This window comes from Acanthochromis polyacanthus, chromosome 1 (assembly GCF_021347895.1).
Source record: "Acanthochromis polyacanthus isolate Apoly-LR-REF ecotype Palm Island chromosome 1, KAUST_Apoly_ChrSc, whole genome shotgun sequence".
Classification (NCBI taxonomy): Eukaryota; Metazoa; Chordata; class Actinopteri; family Pomacentridae; genus Acanthochromis; species Acanthochromis polyacanthus.
Window position 1 is genome coordinate 17220338 of NC_067113.1, and position 21621 is coordinate 17241958.

The following is a 21621-nucleotide window of genomic DNA, read 5'->3' on the forward strand; positions in this document are numbered from 1 at the left end:
CAAATAGGTTCAGCGCTTTTCAAATATTAAGAGAGGGAATTTACCTTTTGTAGGGAGACTAAAGGAAACACAGTTCCCTCATAAACACCTCCCCGGCCCGGCCCACACAGTCCTGTTTAACAAGGCACACTGCTGGGAAATGCTCTCATTGAATTGGTGGCCTGGTTGCTCAGTTCAGCAAGGCAAACACAAATAATATCTGCAATTTTACTATAGTGCAAAAGGTGCAGACATTCAAAAATAAAAGCAGTGAAACTACAGCTGTTAAATTCAAATGCATTACTGCAAAGGAAGGAGTCACCCTGCAGCCCCTTATAGGAACTGTCAGAGAGAAAGTGAAAGAGAGCTAAAGGTTAATTCTGAGATCCAAAGCTTTCTCTCTCAGTACATCACAGGCAAACTTTCCCATGTAAATCACTGATCGTGTTCGCTCGGAGGAAATGGTGCAGTAGGTTCCTGGGAAAAGGTACACTGTTGGCAGTTTGCCTGTGTGAAACTGGGTGTCTCTGTGTTTTCTGTGTGGAGCTGTACTGTCAAAGTAAATTTGTTAAGGTGTTTTTGAAGCCTCTGTTTCGGTTTTGCCATCTGATATCAAAGTGTGTTTGCCTTTAAGCAGGTTGATTTTCCAGATTTGTCGAAACTGCAGGCGGCCAAGGACACATTCACTGTTTAGTTACAAGGCAGCGTGGCCTTAAATGAACATTCAGCCTTACACTTGAATTAATATATAACCAGTTGTAGGTACAAACAAAAGCAGATAATTGATTGTACAATGTAAACTTGTTTTTAATTTTGCACAGCTTTGCCTTCGCCCTTTGTGTGCGCTTGTGTTGTTCCATCTTTTCCATCAGTCACAATATAACACCATCAAAAACTATTGATCTAAAATGTGATATGATTAGTTTTTGGATGGTTTTACTTGGTAGCAACAGACCAAATGTCAACAGTATTGTGCTTGTCAAGTACCTGCAGGTGAGCATCTGGCTAGAGTCAACAGTGAACTTTGGGCTTCATCATCAGATATTGGCGACATGCCACCAGTCATATCAAGGTTTCCTGCAGTTATTTTTATGGTGCTCCATCAGTTTACAAAGCCCATCTGTGTTTGTGGACACTGAACCTGCTAATGATCAACCTAAAGTATGTCTGACTCATCCACATGTGACAGCTGTAACTCTGACCACAAGTGATCTAACAAGACCAGTGTCTGCAACTATACTTCATTGCACCCTTCTACTACTAATACCCCTAATTTGTTACCAGTGCACACTAATATTATATAACATTACTACTGAGCTCTAGAAATATACTAATACTCATTACAAATGAACACTTCAGAGTTTGCAATAGAGAAAAATAACAGTGCACATATAGGGATATACTGCAGCATTCTAGGATATAATTGAGTCATTTCATACACAGAAGAAAGCCACATGACATGCAAAATTTTCCCTAGATAATATTAATACTTTGGATTTTTTGTTATTCATTTACAGGCAAATAGTTGCAACTAACAATTTAATTGCCTCCACCTTGCTGGGCTCTCTAAAATGTGTCCACAGCGCTATGGTGTTTGACTTTGCGGCTAAATCAAGGACGTTAATATAAATTGGGAATCATTGATTCAGTATTAACTGTTTAGTGATTTGACTAAACTGTTGGTGCCATTAAACCACAGCAGAAGAAAGGGCACAAACACTGAAAAACAAAATGGTAATAGTGACTGAAATCTGACATTTCTATTAGTTTCAGATAGCTGTTTTATACAGGTAAATGGAAAAGATTATAGATAATGATCATGGTCAGCTCAAATAACTGCATTCAGATGTTTATGTAATAATTGTGACTGGCCTGTTTGTATTAAGAAGAGAGACTGAGGAGGCTAATTGAGTCCTACAGTCCTTTTGGTCTTGGCAGACTCTGCACAGACCATAACTTGCATTTCAAATGTGAGATGTTAAAGAAAAGGTATTTTGAGAACAGTTTTCCAGAAATGTCTTCTCAGCGAGCTGGCATGTGACAGACAAGGGCTGTTTTTGATTAAACAAAAAGTGGTTTGGTTTTAAAAATAGGTGTTGTGTAATGACTTCCCAGAAATTGTTCTCATTAACCAAATTGCCTGGTTTGTGTTGGTGTTGCTTCTGTACAGTTTGGTGATTTCTTTTATAGGTTTTGCTTTGTCATGTGCGTGAGGATCTTTGTCTGTGAATGTACCTGTCTATGTGCATCTGGAGCTCACTGTCTCTAATGGAGTCTTAGGGTTGGAGGCAGGGAGTCAGGGCTGGGAGAGGGAAAGTGCAGCCTAGAGCAGACTTCCACTTTTAAACCTCAGCTCCCAACCGCCGCAGTTCAGCAGCTAGACAGCCACCTCATTAGAATTTTTTACATTCCTCTTCAGGCAGCAGCCCACTGCTTCGTCTCCATTGCTCTTTATAACCCCAACTTTTAAATGCTGATGAGATTATATCTGAACCTTCTCAATAAAGTCAACTCATCTATAACAGCGTGCCTAATAAACCAACTCTGGCTCCGTTTTTCCGGCTGAATGAACTTACGGACCATAAAGTTGTCAAGTAACTGCACACAATGGTGTGGGTAGCATTATATACTTTAAATTAATCAAATATAAGCCTGTGGATCTTTTTTTATTTTTGTGTTTTGACAGGTTATCATCAGCATTGGAGTGCAAGAAGTGGTAATTGCTCTCGACTCTGGTGAAGTCGACCACCGAAGCTGTGAGCAGTGCAATTAGCATTTTTTTTCGAGGTAAATGGCCCTCAAGGAGTTGGACAAAAGCTTTCTTTGTCAAACTTGCGGTGCACCCAGATAATTGGAAATAGAATAGGTTTACCACTGCTAACTATAAACTATGTCAAGAGCTTCAAGTGTCTATTTATTCTGCCGCCTCTCCCACGTGAAACCCTGGCCGACCGCTTTCTGAAGAAGAGAAGGAAGGATCGAGGACACCCTGCTGGAAATAATGGCAATGAGTATATTGCAGCGTTCCTCTAGAACTGTCTTCTCGTGTAAGGCTGTGAGTGAAATTCACTTTGCCAGTGGTTAGCTATGCCCATTACTCACTGAACTGTGCTGCAGTGATAGTGAGGGGCCCAGAGTTAGGGCAGAGCAGCAGCAGGAGCACAGAACAATGGACGTGATGAATGCCGATACACTGCCACCAGTTTTTGAAATGCTCCCACTACATGTGGTGTTTGGACTGCAATGCATTGTGTGGCCACTTGAGCAATTCATTGATCCAGTTTCTCATTTCGTTGTGGTGCTTTACTTCATGTGAAGCTGGTATCTTATTGATCAAAGTGTAGAGATACAAGACAAGCCTGTAGTTGTTAAGTCATGGCAGCAGAGTACCATAAAACGTGTTTTATAACTATCACTATCACTTTGACAGCCAGTGTTGCACTTTCTTCTTCAGTATTTGCCCGAACATGCCCTGCTTCTCTTCACCCCTCGCACAGACGTTCATCACTTCCTCCACTGAAATTGGTGGAATTCCAGGATCTCAGCTCGCGGTTGGATGATGCTTGTGTCGTTTGTCTGCCAGCAGGCCTGCCTGTTTTTCCCCCAAAGGTGTCAGGTTCTTCGGTTTGCTCAATCAGACGGGCAGGTTTGTACCTGGTCCTCAGCCAGCTATGCGAGCGGGGAGGAGGGAGCAGACGGGGAAAGAGTCAAAAAGAGCGAAGCAGACAGAGAGAGAGGGGAGTGGCAGAGATGCTTTGTTACTTCCTGTGCATCTGTTGTGCTTATGGGCGGCGATGGCCTGGCTGCACCTCTGTGGATGTGCGGAGACCTCAGTTTACCCCTCACTCCTTCACACTCCCTACATGACAGGAAATAGTGTTGTGTAGGAGTCAGTGGATTTACTAGTATTACAGATTTTTTTTATCTCTTCTGAGGCTGTAATTCTGTCTGACTGGTGAATAAGCTTGTGGGCATGCTTGCTCATTCTGGAAGAGGTTTTGCTTTAACGGCAGATCTGCCTTTAGCCTGTGTTTACGTGCTTCTTTTTGTCATTAATGTGATGTATATTCCCTGGAAATGCTTTTTCATGTTTCACTTCTTGAAATCTCAGTCATCTGTCAGTTAATACATGTTGCAACAGTGAGTCAGTGGATTACAGAACAGCTAACTGATCCTGACATTATTCCCAGACAGGCACACTCAGCACAGACAGTGTTCTGCTTTTTGTTGCAGGGCTTGTTGTTATTTTTCTGTCCAGGTGAACCATTCGTCTAGTTTCCCCAGCTTATCCCATACGTATCCCCCGATTTCTCTGATGTGTTTGTTTCCAGATTCTGGCTCAGTGTTTGCTCCATCTCTATCTCTCCAGCCCTACTTGCGTTTATTTCATCTGGTTTTCCTGGCAGGCCTCATATACACAACCATAGTGAGGTTCCAGTGCCAGGCCATTTTCAAAGACTTCACTGTGTTGGAATGGGGCCCCAGTTTTGCCCAAGCCGGGACAGAGGGACCTTTGTGCCTGCTGCCCAACAGCCCAGTCAGCCCTTAGAGCAGGGAAAGATTAGGAGACAGGGAGAACCAATGGACTAAATGGTAGGGTGCCTGTTTGAAAGGCAATGGTGTCAGGCAAACAGCCCTTTAGCCCCATTCAAGCACGCGGTAATTACAAGCTTGTAGAGCAATCCTTCGGCGTCTTTGTCTCGACTTTGGAAACACTTGCCCAGTGTACTGGGAAACTTCATTCCCTCTTCTGTTTGGAGACTCAGGATGAAGACTCTTTCAACTGTAGCATGTTTCCCTTTCTCTCAGGGACAGCAGCTAGCCAAGCTAGCTCAGCAAATAGGACTCTCCTTCAGAAGAACCTGGTTTAGCAGCCCAAACTGTGCTTTGATGATGACTCAGGAAAGGCTCATACTTGGAGGTTCATGTTTCTGATTCATCACATAATTCATCTGTCCTACTGACTGACTGTTGGATGAGTATTCATGTTACTCTGTCAGTCCTCTGTGTCTAATCTTTACAACCAGAACAACAAATTGTAGCTCTTCAGAGGTGTGTCATGACATCACCACCCCTATGTCTGCATCTGTGCCAGCACTTTGCTCATCTTTTATAGGCCTTATAGACCAGGTAGGTAGTCAGAGCTTTAATTTATGAAAGATAACTTCTTTTAATCAACAAGCTGGAGCTGTCTAGACATGACCCACTGACCTATGAGGAAAAAGTGCTAAATCAGTCATGGGCGGTTGGGATCTATTGGCTGAAGACTGCGGTATATTGCAGCTCTTATTTTTTATCTTTGTTTGCTCTTAGTTTTTCCCCTGCCTTCAGCCAAACGCTCTGTCTGCCCGACAAACATACACAATCTCTCAGTTTCACTGCCATAGCCTTCCTTTTAATCTGACAAGACCACGAAGCCAGCCGTCTGTCTGCATGTCTGTCAGCATGGAGATTAAAGGCCTGCTTTCTGGGACGTATGTGTGCGCACACGTGTGTTGTGTGTTGTTTCTCTGGTTCATCTTCCTGTCTCTGCGGACACTCGACAGCATGAGAGAACGATGCCCCACCCTCTGGGACTGGACCTGCCGTTTAGCTTACATTCTGTGACTATTTTCACTCTCATTCATGCCAAAGAAAGTGCTAGTGTGTTGGTGTTAGTAGGACATGAATGAGGATTTTTAATTAATTGAAGAGTTTTTATTAATCTGCTCCAGACATTTAATATACTGCTGTGCCCTAAAGAATAGCTGCCCATTCATTTGAGTGTTCAGCAGGATATCCTTCTTGTGGAAGCTTATAGTGGGGATGTTTTCTTTCATCTTACTAGAATTTTCTCTGCCTGGAGATTTCAAAAGGTGAGGGTAGCATAACGTCATCCAGGGGCATCTTGGTGAGAGCTGAAGCTTATACCTTCTAACCATGCAGCTGTTGGAGTTTCAATCTGAAAATGGCCATGAAATTTTCCATTTGGTAGTCTTCTCCAAAAAACGGTCCTCTGATTGGTTTATTATCAGTGTTGTAAGGTTAATAGGCTCCACATGCAACATTTTGAGCTTGTTAACTATAATAGTTTGTGATTTTCAAATTTCCAATCAAATTTTATTGCAAATTAAATTATATTTTGGGTTATATCTTTTGGGTTAGAGCAAGAACTATGCCTGTGATTCTTACTGCAAGCTTTAATGCTGCTTGTTTTTGCACAGCATTGGACTAGCAGATGGGCAGTCTGCTGCATAATACCTACAGGTTTAAAGATTTGTTGTCAGAAAACGCTCTTCTGTTTTGAAGTAAGGCTGACTGGGGATGCTTTGCCTCAGGCTTTCTGAAAACCGAATCATCTGCAGAGCCTTGAGATTTTACACTTGCACTCTTTGCCTGACTTGTAAATTGATGTTGATATATCAAACAAACCGCGTTGTCAAGGGAACATTTGACCCATCTCTCAATTGACTGTTCCTGGTCACATGGTACTGCTTCCAAACAAAATGTAGTTTATTTGTTTGAATAGAAAACTTCAATTTCATTATGTTTATAAAAAGATCTGCTTTGACATTTAAACCATCTGCCTCATAATTTGCCGCCACTAAAGCGCTGTACTTTCCAGGGCTATTATTCCAACGAGCAATACCAAAACTTGTCTGACTACTCAACGATGGTCGTTGTGACCCCACTGATACGCACAACGACTATCGTTGAGTAGTCAGACGAGTTTTGGTATTCCTCGTTGGAATAATAGCCCTGGACACACCTCACAGAGGTTTAAAAGCTGAGGCAACACCAACCACCACCAGAACTGAAGAAGCCTCTTGGATGAGAGGTGAAACGTCTTCAAGGAACTTTCTTAAAGTCCAGTGGATTTATTTAAACAACTTTGGATAACCATGACCTGATGAATGAGAACCTACACAGACATCGCTCTGTACTGTTGTTGCACTGGCATGGGATGAGGTGACATGATGATGTTCATTGTTGATTGATCTGTCAATTGTTTTCTTAATTAATTGTTTGGTCTATAAAATGGCACAAAATGTTGAATAATGTTGGTTAGTGTTTCTCAGAGTCCAAGATAAAGTCTTCAGATGTGTTGTTTTGTCCAGAATTTTGTCTTTTTTCGGAAAGAAAATTACACAGAGTGACTAACCAATAATCAAAATACTTCATACAACAGCATAATTAATCATTGCAGCTAAAATTGTACCATGGTGATCAATGTTATACACTTTCACCTGTCAGTGGTTTTAATGTTGTGGCTGATGTGTATTTTTTTCTAAAGCTGAACCTAATGCTGAGTGTCCTCTGTCTAGAGAATGAATGAGTCTTAGTAAGCATAAAGTTGGTCCTGAGGTTTTGATGCAGTGTGAAGGTGGCTGTGCTGTAGGCCCGTCACAGTGCTCTCGTTGCTGGTGGCTAATGTGATCACAGCCACAACCAGGCAGGGCCAAGTGAGAGTGGAGCCTTAATCTCCCCCAGTGTCTCACTGCCAAATTGGCCCGATTTGTCAGGCAGAGGATCATCACCCACTTTTCAGATGACTTTCAAAGGGCGCCTTTGCTTTTTGATGTGCAGCTTGGCGTATTTGATCTCGACAACTGCAACTCAGCAATACAAATCACTAATGTTTGCCTACTGAAAGGGCACGCGAGGAGACGTCAGGGAAGTCACAAGCCAAGAGGCAGTGACAGGGTTGGAGAGGGGTTTAGAGGTCTGCCAGATTAAGATTTTGAATTTCCGTGATAGATCCAGAAGATAGTTCTGTCACTTATATGTAACCTCAGTTTATTAAATTGTCAGCCAAGTCAGCTTCTATTTGGATAAATGAACTTATTAAGGAAAATGCATCACTTTGCTTCTACTTTCAAGGGAAAAAATGACATACATTGTTAACCTCATTTTTTAATTTGTCTGAATTTCCATGTTTCCCCTCAGTGCTTATGCTGAAATTGGTTTGAAAAGCAGGCTCCCTTATCTGAAATTGAAGATGTCAGTGACTTTTCACTGGCTCATTAAAAGCCCACACTGGAAAAAGGAAAAATAAACATTTGCATTCTGTTTTGCAAGCACATTTGTGCATCCCACATACTGTATATCACTCTTGGAAACATTTTGTGCATTTGTAAAGATGTCCTTGCACATGAAATTTCTGGTATCTACCCTCACACAAGAGCATGCACTCTCGTGTGAGGGTAAATACCAGAATTATTTTTACTAGACTCATTAAAACCACAGTATTGCTCAGATGTCTTGCTGATAAGGTATAAATGTGAAGACTTTTCAGAGTGGTACAACGTGGTTCTCTCACAGCAAGATCTTATTTCAACAGCTTATTAATTTAAGGCCTGTCACCCTGCTTGGTTTTACTCATTTGCACTCAAAGTGTTGTAAGCCATGACTTAGTTTATGTACTAATTGATCCCTCTGTCCTCTCCAGGGCTGTGTGAGAAAAATGCCCAGTGGTATCGTCACCGCAGGAAGCAGTATGCAGGCTTAAGTGCTGAAGAGGTGGGCTTGCCTCTCCACTTACTGTTCCAGACAATCATATTGCTGATGAAGTCAGGGTGCAGCATCCCATACCCCAGGCAGCCATGTCCACCTGCTAAGTGCCTTTAGCCTTTGGCACTGGTGTCATGACCAGCCTGAAGCGCCCACCAATGGAGCGCACCGTTGGGGGTTCCATCCCCGCCACTGATGAGTTTTACACCCGCCACCTCCGTATGGCCAATGGAGGGGCTGTCCCAACCCGCACAGACAATGTCCATGCCACTGTGAGCACAGGAGTGCCTAAAATGGGTGTACGGGCTCGGGTGGCTGACTGGCCCCCAAGGAAAGACATTTCAGGGGCTCTGTGGCACTCATCTACAGAATCTGACAACTCCTATGTGTCCTCAGCTGGAAAAAGTCACATTAAGTTAGGCTCTATTTTGAGCCCTCAGGACTCATCAATGCTGCGTAACATCCACAATACTTTGAAGAATCGAGCCCAGGCCCAGGCTAACAATTACAGCCCTGACACCCGTTATCTGGCCCCAGGAGACTGCAGAGGTCCTGCACATAGAACCCCACGGCAGAGACGCATCCGTCAGCGCAGCAATAGTGACATGACTATCAGTGAGATGGAAGGCAGTGGCGACAGTGGAGAGGACTGGGGTCCTTCACTGGGAGCTAAATTCTCCCCCATTCACCGCGAATATGGCAGCACATCCTCAATAGATCAGCATGGAGTACCGGGAGAGAGCTTCTTTGAAATGCTTAAGGGCTACCAAGGGGACAAAGTTGACCAGCGTAGCCCTGCTCCAGAAAAACTGGAAGACATGCTGAATGTTGGGTCTAAGCAGGGCCTCATTGAACTTCAGGAGGATGTCCCAGATGGCCAGCTTCCTAAAACTAAGGACAGAGATAAACCTCCAAAGAGACGCACCAAGTCTGAGACAGGAGGTGAGTCTATATTCCGTAAACTTAGGAACGTGCGAGGTGAGTCGGATTCTCCCAGAGCGGGGTCTGATGTGGAGGACAGCCGGACAGATGACATGGGTCCCCCTCTCAAGCCCTGGGTATGTCAGAAAGGGTTTGCGCACTATGATGTTCAGAGCATACTTTTTGATCTCAACGAAGTAATTCTGTTGCGACAGACTGCAGGCAAGAGGAAAAACACCACCACGGGGGCATCTGCTGCCGCTGTAGCGTCAGCTACTTCCACACTGTCATCCACCCACAGCCTGCCTTACAGCTCCCCCAGTGGCAGCCAGGAAGAACTCAACTCTAGGGACAGTCCGAGCCTGGACGCAGGAGAAGAGCAGAGCAACGAAATGCTACTAAGTTGTCCATGCTTCCGCAATGAGATCGGTGCTGACGGCAATGGGAGGCGCAAGTTAGGAGCAGGTGGAGCGGGGTATCACGGGCTTGTGGGGGGTGGAGCTGGCAGCAGCGGCTCAGGAACTCTGACTGTGGAGGCGAACTTGTACGAAACATCTGTGAGCACACACTGCACCAATGCTGGAGTGGCAGTCCTTGAGGGGCCAAAGGAGGGCCCTAGCACGCTCAGCGAAAAGGGCAAACAATACATTGTGGAGCATGTGGACCTGGGAGCCTACTACTATCGGAAGTTCTTCTACCTTAGGGGTGAGATGCATTTAATTGCCTTCATTACATGCACTTATCAGCATATGAATGTGGTTGCTGTTCAAAGCAGTAATGTTAAATTTCCCTGAACAGATGTTGTTTTAATTGTCCTGCTTCCTCTACCTCAGAGCACTGGAACTACTTTGGGATAGATGAGGCGCTGGGTCCAGTGGCAGTGAGCTTACGCAGAGAGAAGCAGGAGGAGGACAAGGAGCATGGCCAGCAGTATAACTACCGCCTCATTTTCAGAAGCAGCGAGGTCAGACATGGTGCCTCATCCTGCCTACTCCCTGAACCTCAGCATCACATCACACTATTCCTTCCAGCTGTGCCGTAATTGCACTTTTTAAGAGCACAACCCATTATTATTTTAATGCTCTCATATTTTTGGTAACCGAGAATTATTTTGCCTGGCTGTGAGAAAAGTATCTTTCGTGCTGTTTAGTGTTAAACACAGCAAACTTGCAACTTATATCTTCTTTATCTATGTCAGATCTTGCTTTGTAGACAGTGTGCATAGCTCAGTTACAACTATACATGCTGTTGTAGGAAGACCAGCTCAAGGTAAAACCAGCCTCGTTTCCTCTTATGCAACCAGCCCCTGGGCTGTTCAGCTGTCTCCCAATATCAGCAATGTGTGAAGAAACTTCAGGAAGTGCACTCATCCTCCAGCCTCCAAGGCCTGTCAACAACCTAAAACCGCTGTGTGGAGAGCTTTACTTCTCTGTTTCAGTAAAAATAGACCGTCATATTTAGTTGCAGCGCTGCCTCCCAGTCTTCCCTGTTTTGCTTCGGATATTGGGTTTTAAATTTTGGGCTATGGGATTTGTTATGCGGACATGCATTCCCAGACAGAGGGAAAAGGCATCTGCCCGAGGCTGTTTGTTGTGGATGGAAGTAGGACAGGTGCATGCGATTAACCCCCACCTCCCTCAAAAAAAAGAAAAAAAAGAAACACACATTAGACTAAGGTACCTAAGCACCCCCCCACCTTCCATTTTACCTTTCAAGCATGAGGAACACAGGTCCATTGTAAACACAGGCCCAGAACAGCCTCAAGCTTGCAGGAGAGAGAAAGCCTCCGTCCGTTCCAGCTGCTTATGATAGCCGAGTGATTGAGTTCAGTCCCAGAGCTCAGCACAATGCGCACTTTGTGTACACAGAATGCTCAGACAAACCCTCCCACCTCTTCTTCCTCAGTTCCACTTTCTAGTTACCCAAAGCTTTGAGCCATAATTGTCTTACTGTTTGTTTTTAACTTCTTTAAAGGGTAAAATAAGAAGCTGGTATCACCACCATGTATATATATCTTTTTTTTTTTTGCTTATGTCAGAGCAGATAATTTTGCTATCAGTGTGTCTCATCTCCACGAGGAACTTCAAAGTAAATCAAAAATTCCTGAGGTGCATTCCTTCCTTTCTCACACTCCTCACTGTAAATTCCTCTTTCTTTCGGTTTCCATCCCTCCAGCTCACAACCCTGCGAGGATCTATACTGGAGGATGCAGTGCCTTCCACTTCTAAGCACGGCACCACCCGAGGGCTGCCCATTAAAGAGGTCCTGGAGTACCTCCTCCCAGAACTGGATCTGTCCTGCCTTAGACTGGCCCTCAACACACCCAAAGTCACTGAGCAGCTGATGAAACTGGATGAGCAAGGGGTAGGAGGATACCGCACAACTTTCCAGATGATTTAGAATTGTGTGAATTACTTTTTTGTTTTTTGAAGTCTTTCTAAGCTACTCAGTCCTGCAGTAGTCTATTAAATAAATACAGTGTCTCACATTGTGTCTTTTACTGGTTCCCAGCTGAGTTTTCAGGTGAAAGTGGGGGTGATGTACTGCAGGGCAGGGCAGAGCACAGAGGAGGAAATGTACAACAACGAGATGGCCGGTCCCGCCCTCGAAGAGTTCCTCCAACTGCTGGGGGAGAAAGTTCGCCTCAAGGGCTTCACCAAGTACAGAGCCCAGCTGGACACCAAAAGTAACAACAGCAAAACACACTCACAGATGACACATGCACACAGCATTCACAGAGTTTGCGCTCGTATACATTCTTGACCTAAGCTGTGATGCACCTTTAAAGCCGCTGACCTGTTAAAGATCACATGTAAGGCTGCAGAGAGAATGTGTATTTTACTGCTTAGCCTGTGGCCACAGTTTTTACGTTTAGTTTCAGCAGTGAAAGTAAGAACTTGATTCTTGAATGGCAATTTGGCTTTCCCCTACCTCATATTACACTTTATAGTTCTTGTACTTTGCCCCTTTATCTTGCATTCTTTATTTCCTCTCACTGGACCTAATATTCACTCTACAGCCTTGCCTCACTTTTTCTTCCTTCTCTGTAGCGTATCCAATAAAATACTCTCTCAAGCTGCTACTGAGTGCATAAAATGACAGCTTTACCAGTCATAAATATACTGTTATGTATCAATAGTTACTGGCCGTCTGGCTTGACTTAAATAGACACAGATTTGTTAATTCAATGATGGAAGCTGCCTTTTTCATCCACATATCTAGTTCTTTAGGCTATTTAGATGCCTTGTGTTTTGTTCTAAACTGCAATGTTAAGCAAAAATGTAAAGTGCTCCACTTACGGGATACAGAAGTAAAACAATTAATTGTTTTCTGCATGAGCTTTAGCTTTGACAGGCTGACATTGATCCACAGTGCACCATTGTGTAGTTGTTTAGGCTGTGGTGAAATTGCATCCTGTCCTGCACAGAAAGCAGTGAAAACACTGAATGCACATGTGAGAAGGATGAATGGCAGTAATTGTACAATGGGTCTCAACAATGTATTGCTGTTTTTCCTGCAGCGGATTCCACAGGCACTTACTCCCTGTACACTTCATACAAGGACTACGAGATCATGTTTCATGTGTCGACGCTGCTGCCTTACACACCCAACAACAAACAACAGGTAAAGATGGAGAGCACGGCTTTTGTGGTAAAATGATCAGGAAATAGAAAACTCCTTTGTTTGTAAACAGATGCACCAAAGAACCCCTAAAAAGAGATTCTGTCCTTATCAGGAATGCATGATGACGTCTACTTTTTACTCTATTTCATTACCTCCGCCAGGAGGTTATGTAATCACCGGAGTTTGTTTGTCTGTCCGTCTGTGTGTGTCTGTGTCTGTGTCTGTTTGTCTGTTAACAGCATAACTCAAAAAGTCATGGACGGATTTTCATCAAATTTTTACAGGCTGTCCGGGAGAGCAAGAGTAACAATCGATTAGATTTTGGAGGTGATCCGGATCACCGTCTGGATCCAGGATTTTTTTGAAGGTCGAAGGACAATTGGCCTGGCGGCCATCTCTCAATTGTCCTTCGACCTTCAAAAAAATCCTGGATCCAGACGGTGATCCGGATCACCTCCAAAATCTAATCGATTGTTACTCTTGCTCTTCCGGACATCCTGTAAAAATTTGGTGAAAATCCGTCCATGACTTTTTGAGTTATGCTGTTAACAGACAAACAGACACACACACACACACACACACACACACACACACACACACACACACACACACACACACACACACACACACACACACACGGACAGACAAACAAACAGACACACGGCATGGCGGAGGTATGCGCTCTCCGAGTGCTTTTCTAGTTTTTATTGTTTCTGAGTGCCATATTTTTGATTGCCATTGAATGGAATCTACCAAAAGCCCGATAAAACCTTGCTTTTAAATTCAAATGTTATAATTGTCTAAATAAGCATTATTTTTTGTGACTAGCTGTTGAGGAAGCGCCACATTGGGAACGACATAGTGACCATTGTATTCCAGGAGCCTGGAGCTCATCCCTTCACCCCCAAGGCCATTCGCTCTCACTTTCAACATGTCTTCATCATCGTACGGGTGCACAACCCCTGCTCTGACAACACATGCTACAGGTGGGTCTTCATGCTTGAACAGTAGAGATAACACAGCAGACAAAAAGATGTCAATGTGATTTGATGAGCAACTCACTGAGCTGACCCTAAGCTTGCAATGGAAATTACTCTTTCTTCAACACACATCTGCATGTTATATGGTGGTCTTTGTTGAAGGTGAGAAGGAAGAAAGAAAAAGTTGGCATGTTTAACCATCTAGTAAAAACACAAGTGTGTAAAAATCCGCCCACCACAGACTTGGAAGCGTTTCTAGTTTTCAGTCTTACAGAATTTTCTCACGGGCCTGTGAGACACTGAGGTTGACACTGGCTCACAAGCTATTTGCTAAATATACATGAATGTATGTTCAGACAAAGGAAGCTCATTCCAATTTTACGTAGGCCAGTCTGACCAAATCTGGTCAGCGCTGGACTACATCCTCTATACAGGACACGTAAAAGCCCCTTGCCGAGCTCTAAGAGTGCTAGTAGTGATGTTTTCATGCAGGTACCTGCAGTAACATTAAGACAAAAGCACTGACCGGGAGGCATGGGTCAAACATAAAAGCCTGTTGCCTGACCAGTGTCCAGTCTTCAAGGTCTGTGCACGTTTGTTTCAGCTGTACGTCTACATGAGCTTAAATTTGTTTGATTATGATCAAACAGAAGCCATTATCTCTGCAGTCGCTGTCAAATCGATCAGTTCTCCTCTGCCGACTTATTCTCGGCCTCGTGATGACCAGGCTGCAGCTCTGTGGTGTTCACACTTGTGCATTGCTTTACCACCACAAACACACTTTCTGTGCTCTGAATACACAGATATTAAGCACACATAGTTGCTCCCGGTCACTCTCGTACTCCCATTTCTCCATTTTACCTCTTTCTCATGCTCACTTGCACACAATGCGCACAGTTACACGCACACATACGCACACACTTTTTGCCCTTATACGCTAATTCGCTCAAAAGCTCACTCTTCACACACTCAGTCCCAACCCCCCATCTTCTCCTCTCCCTGCCTGCCACTTTGCCTTTGGGCAGTGTGAGTCGGAGTGGTCTGAAGGAGTTAGCGCCATGCACATGAAGTGCTCTCTTCACCCGGACATGCATGTGAGTGGGGAGGACTGTTCAGAGCATTGCTCCTCAGAGCTCACAGAGTCCACCTCAGGAGCGGACGGGTCAGGCCAGCCTTCTGTCTCTCGGCTTGGACCAGCATCTCATTTGGGCTCATTTATTTTGAGCCCTTTTTTTTTCTCTGTGCCAAGTTCTCTTTTTGCTGACCAGCTAACTCCATCCCATTGACGAGTGGACACTTTCATTCAGTTTGCTTTTTGCCTCAGTTTGCTTTTTGCCTTTCTTTTTTCCCTTTTTTTTTCTTGGGAAAAGAGAAAGGGTGGAATGCTGGTTCTCCTGGTTTACCTAATGGATGAAATGGAGAGGCGCAAGACACAGAATCCTTGAGGACAACCCACCTACCCCACCCAAAGTCACTTACACAGTCTCAGCCTTCGGTTTCTGCTCATATTCTGTGGATTGTGGCACCATGTGTTAAGACTTCACTCCTGGCTGTTTGTCACAAGCTTTTCCCTGAATGCCTTTCCCTCATGGTTTGGAAAAAATCTGGATCCGCACAAGAGAGCTCAGTTTCTTGGATTTGCTGCAGCCTACTGAGTGGTGTATCCTGAGTGTCATATTGTAACTACAAAACAGGACCGAGTTAGCACTGGTGCAGCTAATCATTTCACCACATTGCACTGATTGTAACAAAGAAGCAGGATGCTTTGCAACAATGATCTGAAGGTCATGGTTGCTTTTCGCTGAAGACTGGAGGTAAGTTGTAGCTGTTTGTGTTGATGATGGCATGTTGCGGTGTATTGGTTAAAACAATGCAGAACAGCTCATGCTGTAATTTCACTTTGTCCTTACAAAGATATGTGGATTGTTTGTTGATGACCAGTTCCACCTTTGCAAACAAACACACTCCCATAATTTCTTACATCACATATACCAGCTTGAAAATTGATTTACTCACAGAGAGTGTTTGTTTTTGATTTTTATCATCCTTTCCTATGACTTCGTGTCTTTTATATTTTGCGTGATAACATGTCAGTCATTCAGTGTTTTCTCTAATCTCTATTAATAAATAGTACGTTATGATTTGTTGAGTCATCCGGTTATTAATAGCCTGCTGTTGCCTGCTGCTGAGATTTGGATAATGCTCAGGTCATATTGAGCCAGACCGGAGCATTAGAGGAGTAAGTGGCCTGAGGCCAGCAGGGTGCTAATCTGCTGCTTTCAACCGCTGCCTCAAAGTCACACGGGGCCAACAAGGCGGATTGCATAACTAGATCTTTGTTTAGGAAATGTTTGCTGTTAGAGCGTGCTAGCTTGAGCCACCGCGCTGCTTCTCCATACCATGATGTAGCAGAGAGTGGCAGGGTGTCAGCACTGGGAGCTGGCTTGTCATCTGTGGTTGGATGTATAGTATTTATACACTGAGTGTAGTCAGGCATGGTTCGCAACATTTCTGCTACGGGCAATGGCTCTGTTATCTGTTTAATGGGCTGGATGGAGACTTGTCAGGACTGTCGCATCGGCTTAGCCGCGACCAAGTCTTCATTTTCACTTTGTTGTGGGCTCTTAGTGTATATGCTACTGACTGTATGTATGTATGCATGCACACACCTCCTCCATGTAGACTTCATCCTTTACATCAGCGGTTAAGCAGACATATAGCGTGGAGTATAGAGTATAAACATACTACAGAAAGCTTTGACAGTGTAAAATCTTTTTAATATGTTAAAGCCTCCCTTTGTTTAATTTCATTCTCAGTGAGCCAAGTTTCCTATGAACAACAGGTATGAGGCAGTGCTACGTACACCTATTTACTAATTTATAGTAATTTAACTCTAGAGCAGCTATTGTGTGCAAATGGAATAGGAGCAGTAGAGGGTAACAGGAGGAGAGCCTTGCCTGTAGGAATTTTAACGCCCTTCTTTGTACTCACAAGTGAAACAGGTCAAAGGCAACAATACCTCAAGGAAAACTATGTAAAGATGTCCCCACTATGCTTTTTAACAAGCCCATGTGCTGTTTGTCCTTGCATGATAACTTTACCCCCAGTTATAGGACAATCATGCAAAACTGTTAACTTTTTGTCTTCACTTTCATGCATGAAGCATCTTATTTGTCTCTTGTGCTATTTATATTTTATATATTTTTATTTAAATGTATGTGTCTTTGTTTATACATATCACTTACTGTGTTTTTTGTAATAAGTATCTTTTTTTTATTTTTCTGTATTTTTTTGCAAGTACACTGTATTTTTTAAGTAGTAGTTTGATTGATGATGTTCATTGATTTCAATGTGCTAGCAGTGACCCCACACCTTTCTTGTTCTTCTGCAGTGTGGCTGTCACCCGTTCCCAGGACGTCCCCTCTTTTGGCCCACCAATCCCCAAGGGCGTGATTTTCCCAAAGTCCACCGTCTTCAGGGACTTCCTGTTGGCTAAAGTCATCAACGCTGAGAACGCAGCCCACAAGTCGGATAAGTTTGGAGCCATGGCAACACGCACACGTCAGGAGTATCTGCGGGACTTGGCAGAGCGTCATGTCACCAGTACACCAGTAGAACCCACTGGGAAGTTTCCCTTCATCTCTCTGGCACACAAACGACGGGAGAAGGTGCGTCCGTACAGCGGGGCGGAGCTGAGGAGTCTGGGAGCTGTAACTTGGCAGGTTCATGCTGAAGATCAGGTAGCCGGTGCTGAACGCGAGTGTCTGTTGGCCATTTCAAATGACTTCATCATCCTTTTGGATCAAGAGGCCAAAGCAGTCGTGTTTAACTGTGCCACACGTGATGTGATTGGTTGGTCAACGGGGAGCCCCGCCTCCATGAAGATCTACTATGAGCGAGGGGAGAGCGTATCACTGCGCTCCATTAACAACAACACAGAGGACTTTGGAGAGGTTGTCAAAAGACTGGAGGTCAGTGTGGCACCGCTACTGTCTATAACAGTTCATGTCATTAGCTCACACCATCTGCTGTAGCTATGAGGGGTCGTGCTGAGCCAAACTCTCCGTCTCTGACAAGCACCTTGTAGTGAACACTAACTATCATGAATGCATTATTACTTCTAACCTCATATTTACATTTTAGGTACTTATCAGGGAGGCACAGATAACGGTGACAAAGCAGAATAAACACTTCTAAATCATGTAACAAGTCTTAGTCAATGAGTGCAAAGGTCAGAAAGTTTTGGAATGTCCCCGTAGCTTGTGAAGAAGTATGAAGGCAAAGCTTGCTTATTGAAGTCTTTCAGAGACTTCCAGTCCTATAATAGCGACTCTGTCCACTTCCCTGACAGTAGTACAAAAAAATAAGAATTGTTCATGTTATTATAGCAACATAAGGGCGTAGCCTCCAATTATACAGTCAGCAAAAAGCCACAGCTGTTGTGTTGACTCTATGATTATAAGTCACACAAAGCATAATACATAGTAATTTCCTTATAGTGATATCATTTCTGAGGTTTACAATGTGGTGGAGGTAAGACAGTGCTTATGGTGTGGTATTTGAATTATTCATCAGACAGTGCAGCCCTGGTTAATGGTAAATAAAGTAAAAGATGACTGTTGCCTGCTACGAGTACTGACACGTTCTTCTTTTCTTGTCCTTGGCCTTTGTTGTTGGCAACATGACAGACATCAGAACAGTAGGGAATTGGAACAGGTAGAGAGAGGCATAGTCAGAGTGTGCTAAAGTAGTCAGTTCCAGTGGAGCATACCAAATAATTTATCAACATCGCTGTATATTTTGTATTCAGAGAATGTGACTCTGAAACACATTGTTGGTAAAGTTTTTTACATTATTTCCTGCACTCTGTCTCCCTCTGCCTCTGTGTCTCCTCTGTAATAACCTCTATAGCTGTTAACCAAGGGCAGTCAGACAACAGAGATGACCCTTCGTCGTAACGCCCTGGGCCAACTGGGCTTTCACGTCAACTTCGAGGGCATTGTAGCAGAGGTGGAGCCCTACGGTTATGCCTGGCAGGCTGGGCTCAGGCAGGGCAGCCGATTAGTGGAGATTTGCAAGGTGGCAGTGGCCTCACTGTCCCACGAGCAGATGATTGACCTGCTCAGAACCTCCGTCACTGTCAAAGTGGTCATCATTCCCCCACATGAAGACTCCACACCACGCAGGTAGATATAGAAGATCGACAGAATGAGCAGACAGAGTTAAAGCAGCGGCTTGAAGCTCTTTCACGGCTGTCTTTCGACTATTCTGACTGTGAATGTTTTATGTGCCAACAGAGGCTGCTCAGAAATCTACCACATGCCGCTTGTGGACTACAAGAACCACAAGGAGGGCATGCCCTATGAGTTAAAGTTCCCCTTTCGCCCCACCAACAACAACAGCAAGTGGCCACGCACCTCATCCAGCCCTCAAACACGCGCTGCTGGCTCAGGGGGAACCCTGATCAAGGCTCCGCTCTCAGACTTCAGTAACTCTGCTGCTATTCCCCGCAGTGTATCCAGCGATGGTCGACCTCTTAACCCCAAAAGGTCTGAGAATAAACATAATGTTCTTATGAAACTTGCAGACGCACTGAACTCATATCTGTCTGGTTGCAGCATGTGTCTTTGATGGCTTCCATATGTGTCCTCGCAGATATTCCCCAGGGAACGACAACTATGCTCTTGCCTGCTCCATCGTAATGGGTCGCACACTGCACAACACAAACTCCCCTTCCAGCCTCTCTTACACGGACACCATGGGCTCCAGCCACTGGAGGCAGAAATCTACACCTGATGGGTAAGTTCATATGCCCCTCACAGTTTAAATTTAATGTACCCAGAAAACAACTCATTGTAACTAAGAGGATCCTCTTTATGTCCCTTCCAGGTTTAACAACAACTGCCAGTCCCCTGTGTCATCTGTGCACCAAGGGGCAGGTGAGGGAGCCAATGGGATGAAAGGGTCTTCTAGCGCAGGTGTTGGATGGTCCCGAACTGGGGAGGGTGAATCAGCTAGTAAACTGGGAGATAAAGCCAGCTCAGGTAAGCCAGACTTTCTCAACTTGATGTTAGAGATTAATAAAACACATGACTTTTACTGCGCTAAAACTAATCTAATATCATTATCTGTATGTCTTTACATCCTATAGACGCTGTGGTTTCCAAGGCAATTCCTCGACTCCAGCCGTCAGAGCAGAGCAGCCACATGTCTCCAAACAAGAGCACTAAGGTGAGCAACGATCAACAACCGTATGTAATTGCCTTGCTGCTGTTTTCAGATTGTGAACTGATAAGGGAGGCCCCATAGTAACAAAAAGGGTTGCTGTTACTGACTGGTAATGATCATGTACTGTCGAGTAAGAGCAACAGTTTGCATACACCAACCAGCACCAAGGGCAGTAATTAAAATGTTTCCAACATCTGCCTAAGTACAGCCTGCCTCACCGGATGTAGACTTTGGGTATAAACCTGCCAATTTCACAATGCATTTCATGTGGCTTTCATCTCAGAGAAGCAACCGACATACTAAAAGTTTGAAGCTTTCCTTAAGATTTATAAAGTGCAGTAAGGCGGTGCTGCTTGTTTGTTTTAAAATGAAAATAACAATTTCCCGTATTTTTCAGGGGCACCGTTGCTACATTTTGGGCTTCAAACCACCCAAGATAATTGTGTTTGGTTTAAGGAAATGCAAACAAGCAGAACATTGTTCCGTATAGAATTAGGATAAAGAGATGTAGCCAGATTAGTCCCCTACTCTGTGGAAATAGGTGTGTATATGCAAGACTAGCCTAATTATTACAGTGGTATGAGCAACGGTGAGGTCTCCAAGTCATTCAAGTAATGCATTGGATTTTTGGAAAATATTTAGCGTTTAAACAAAATCTTGTTTCTGTTTAAAATTCATCATTTGATTTCTCTTCTACCAATAGGCAGATGCTCCGTATTCTTCAAGCCAGTCGAGCAGCAACACACTGTCGAGCAACGCCTCCAGCTCCGCTCACAGCGATGAGAAGTGGTACGAAGTCGGTTCCCGTTCGGGGGTACGGAGCGAACTAGAGCTCAACGGCTATCTTCAGGGCGCCTCCACTGACAGCGGCATCGATGCCAGCTCCTTCACTGCCACCCAAAGCAGCACAGCTTCCTCTACCGGTGCCTTCAGGGCCAAGGACAAAATCCCATGGCAGGATGACCCAGCGGCCAATCAGAGGGCCACTGACGCTTCACCTCCGACACCAGACTCTCTTGTCGCCACTGGAGGCACTGACATCCCTGCAAAGAGCCCATCAGCCTTTCCGCTAGGTGCCGACAGCGGCTCCTACTGCCCGAGCGATGCCGCCTCCCATTCCAGGTGTGCTGCTCTTCTCTTCCAGTCAGCTGTGTAGGCAGCTGAGAAATGTGCCTTTGCATCAATGTTTCATTAAAGAGACAGTGATTCATTGTAGTCCAGATATATCCTGTACCGTCCCCGATGGAAAAGTCCAAAGCTCTGCGGTTTGGCATTAACAAAGGGAGAGGGGAAGAATGAAATGTGTGTGTGGTTTTGCATTTGTATGTATCTCCGTCTCCTGGTATCCGTGTTAGAAAGGAAGTGCTTGAAGTTGCTAGAAATGCAGACTGTGAGCTCA

The 21621-nt window shown here is 44.4% G+C and overlaps 1 protein-coding gene across 2 annotated transcripts in view; it reads left to right on the top strand.

Moving 5' to 3' along the window:
• Positions 1 to 21621, top strand: part of LOC110963506 (signal-induced proliferation-associated 1-like protein 1) — a 37472-nt gene that overhangs the window by 9590 nt on the left and 6261 nt on the right. Inside the window, exons 2-15 of one of the 2 annotated variants that reach the window (XM_022211901.2) lie at positions 8408 to 9527; positions 9606 to 10095; positions 10224 to 10354; positions 11566 to 11754; positions 11902 to 12076; positions 12911 to 13014; positions 13843 to 14000; positions 17386 to 17965; positions 18906 to 19180; positions 19292 to 19543; positions 19650 to 19793; positions 19884 to 20038; positions 20146 to 20225; positions 20926 to 21344. In XM_022211901.2, coding sequence (XP_022067593.1) covers positions 8604 to 9527; positions 9606 to 10095; positions 10224 to 10354; positions 11566 to 11754; positions 11902 to 12076; positions 12911 to 13014; positions 13843 to 14000; positions 17386 to 17965; positions 18906 to 19180; positions 19292 to 19543; positions 19650 to 19793; positions 19884 to 20038; positions 20146 to 20225; positions 20926 to 21344 — 4076 coding nt within the window. In that variant the 5' untranslated portion in view covers positions 8408 to 8603. Of the gene's footprint in view, positions 1 to 8407; positions 10096 to 10223; positions 10355 to 11565; positions 11755 to 11901; positions 12077 to 12910; positions 13015 to 13842; positions 14001 to 17385; positions 17966 to 18905; positions 19181 to 19291; positions 19544 to 19649; positions 19794 to 19883; positions 20039 to 20145; positions 20226 to 20925; positions 21345 to 21621 lie in introns of both variants that reach the window. The other variant, XM_022211900.2, reaches the window with a different exon arrangement.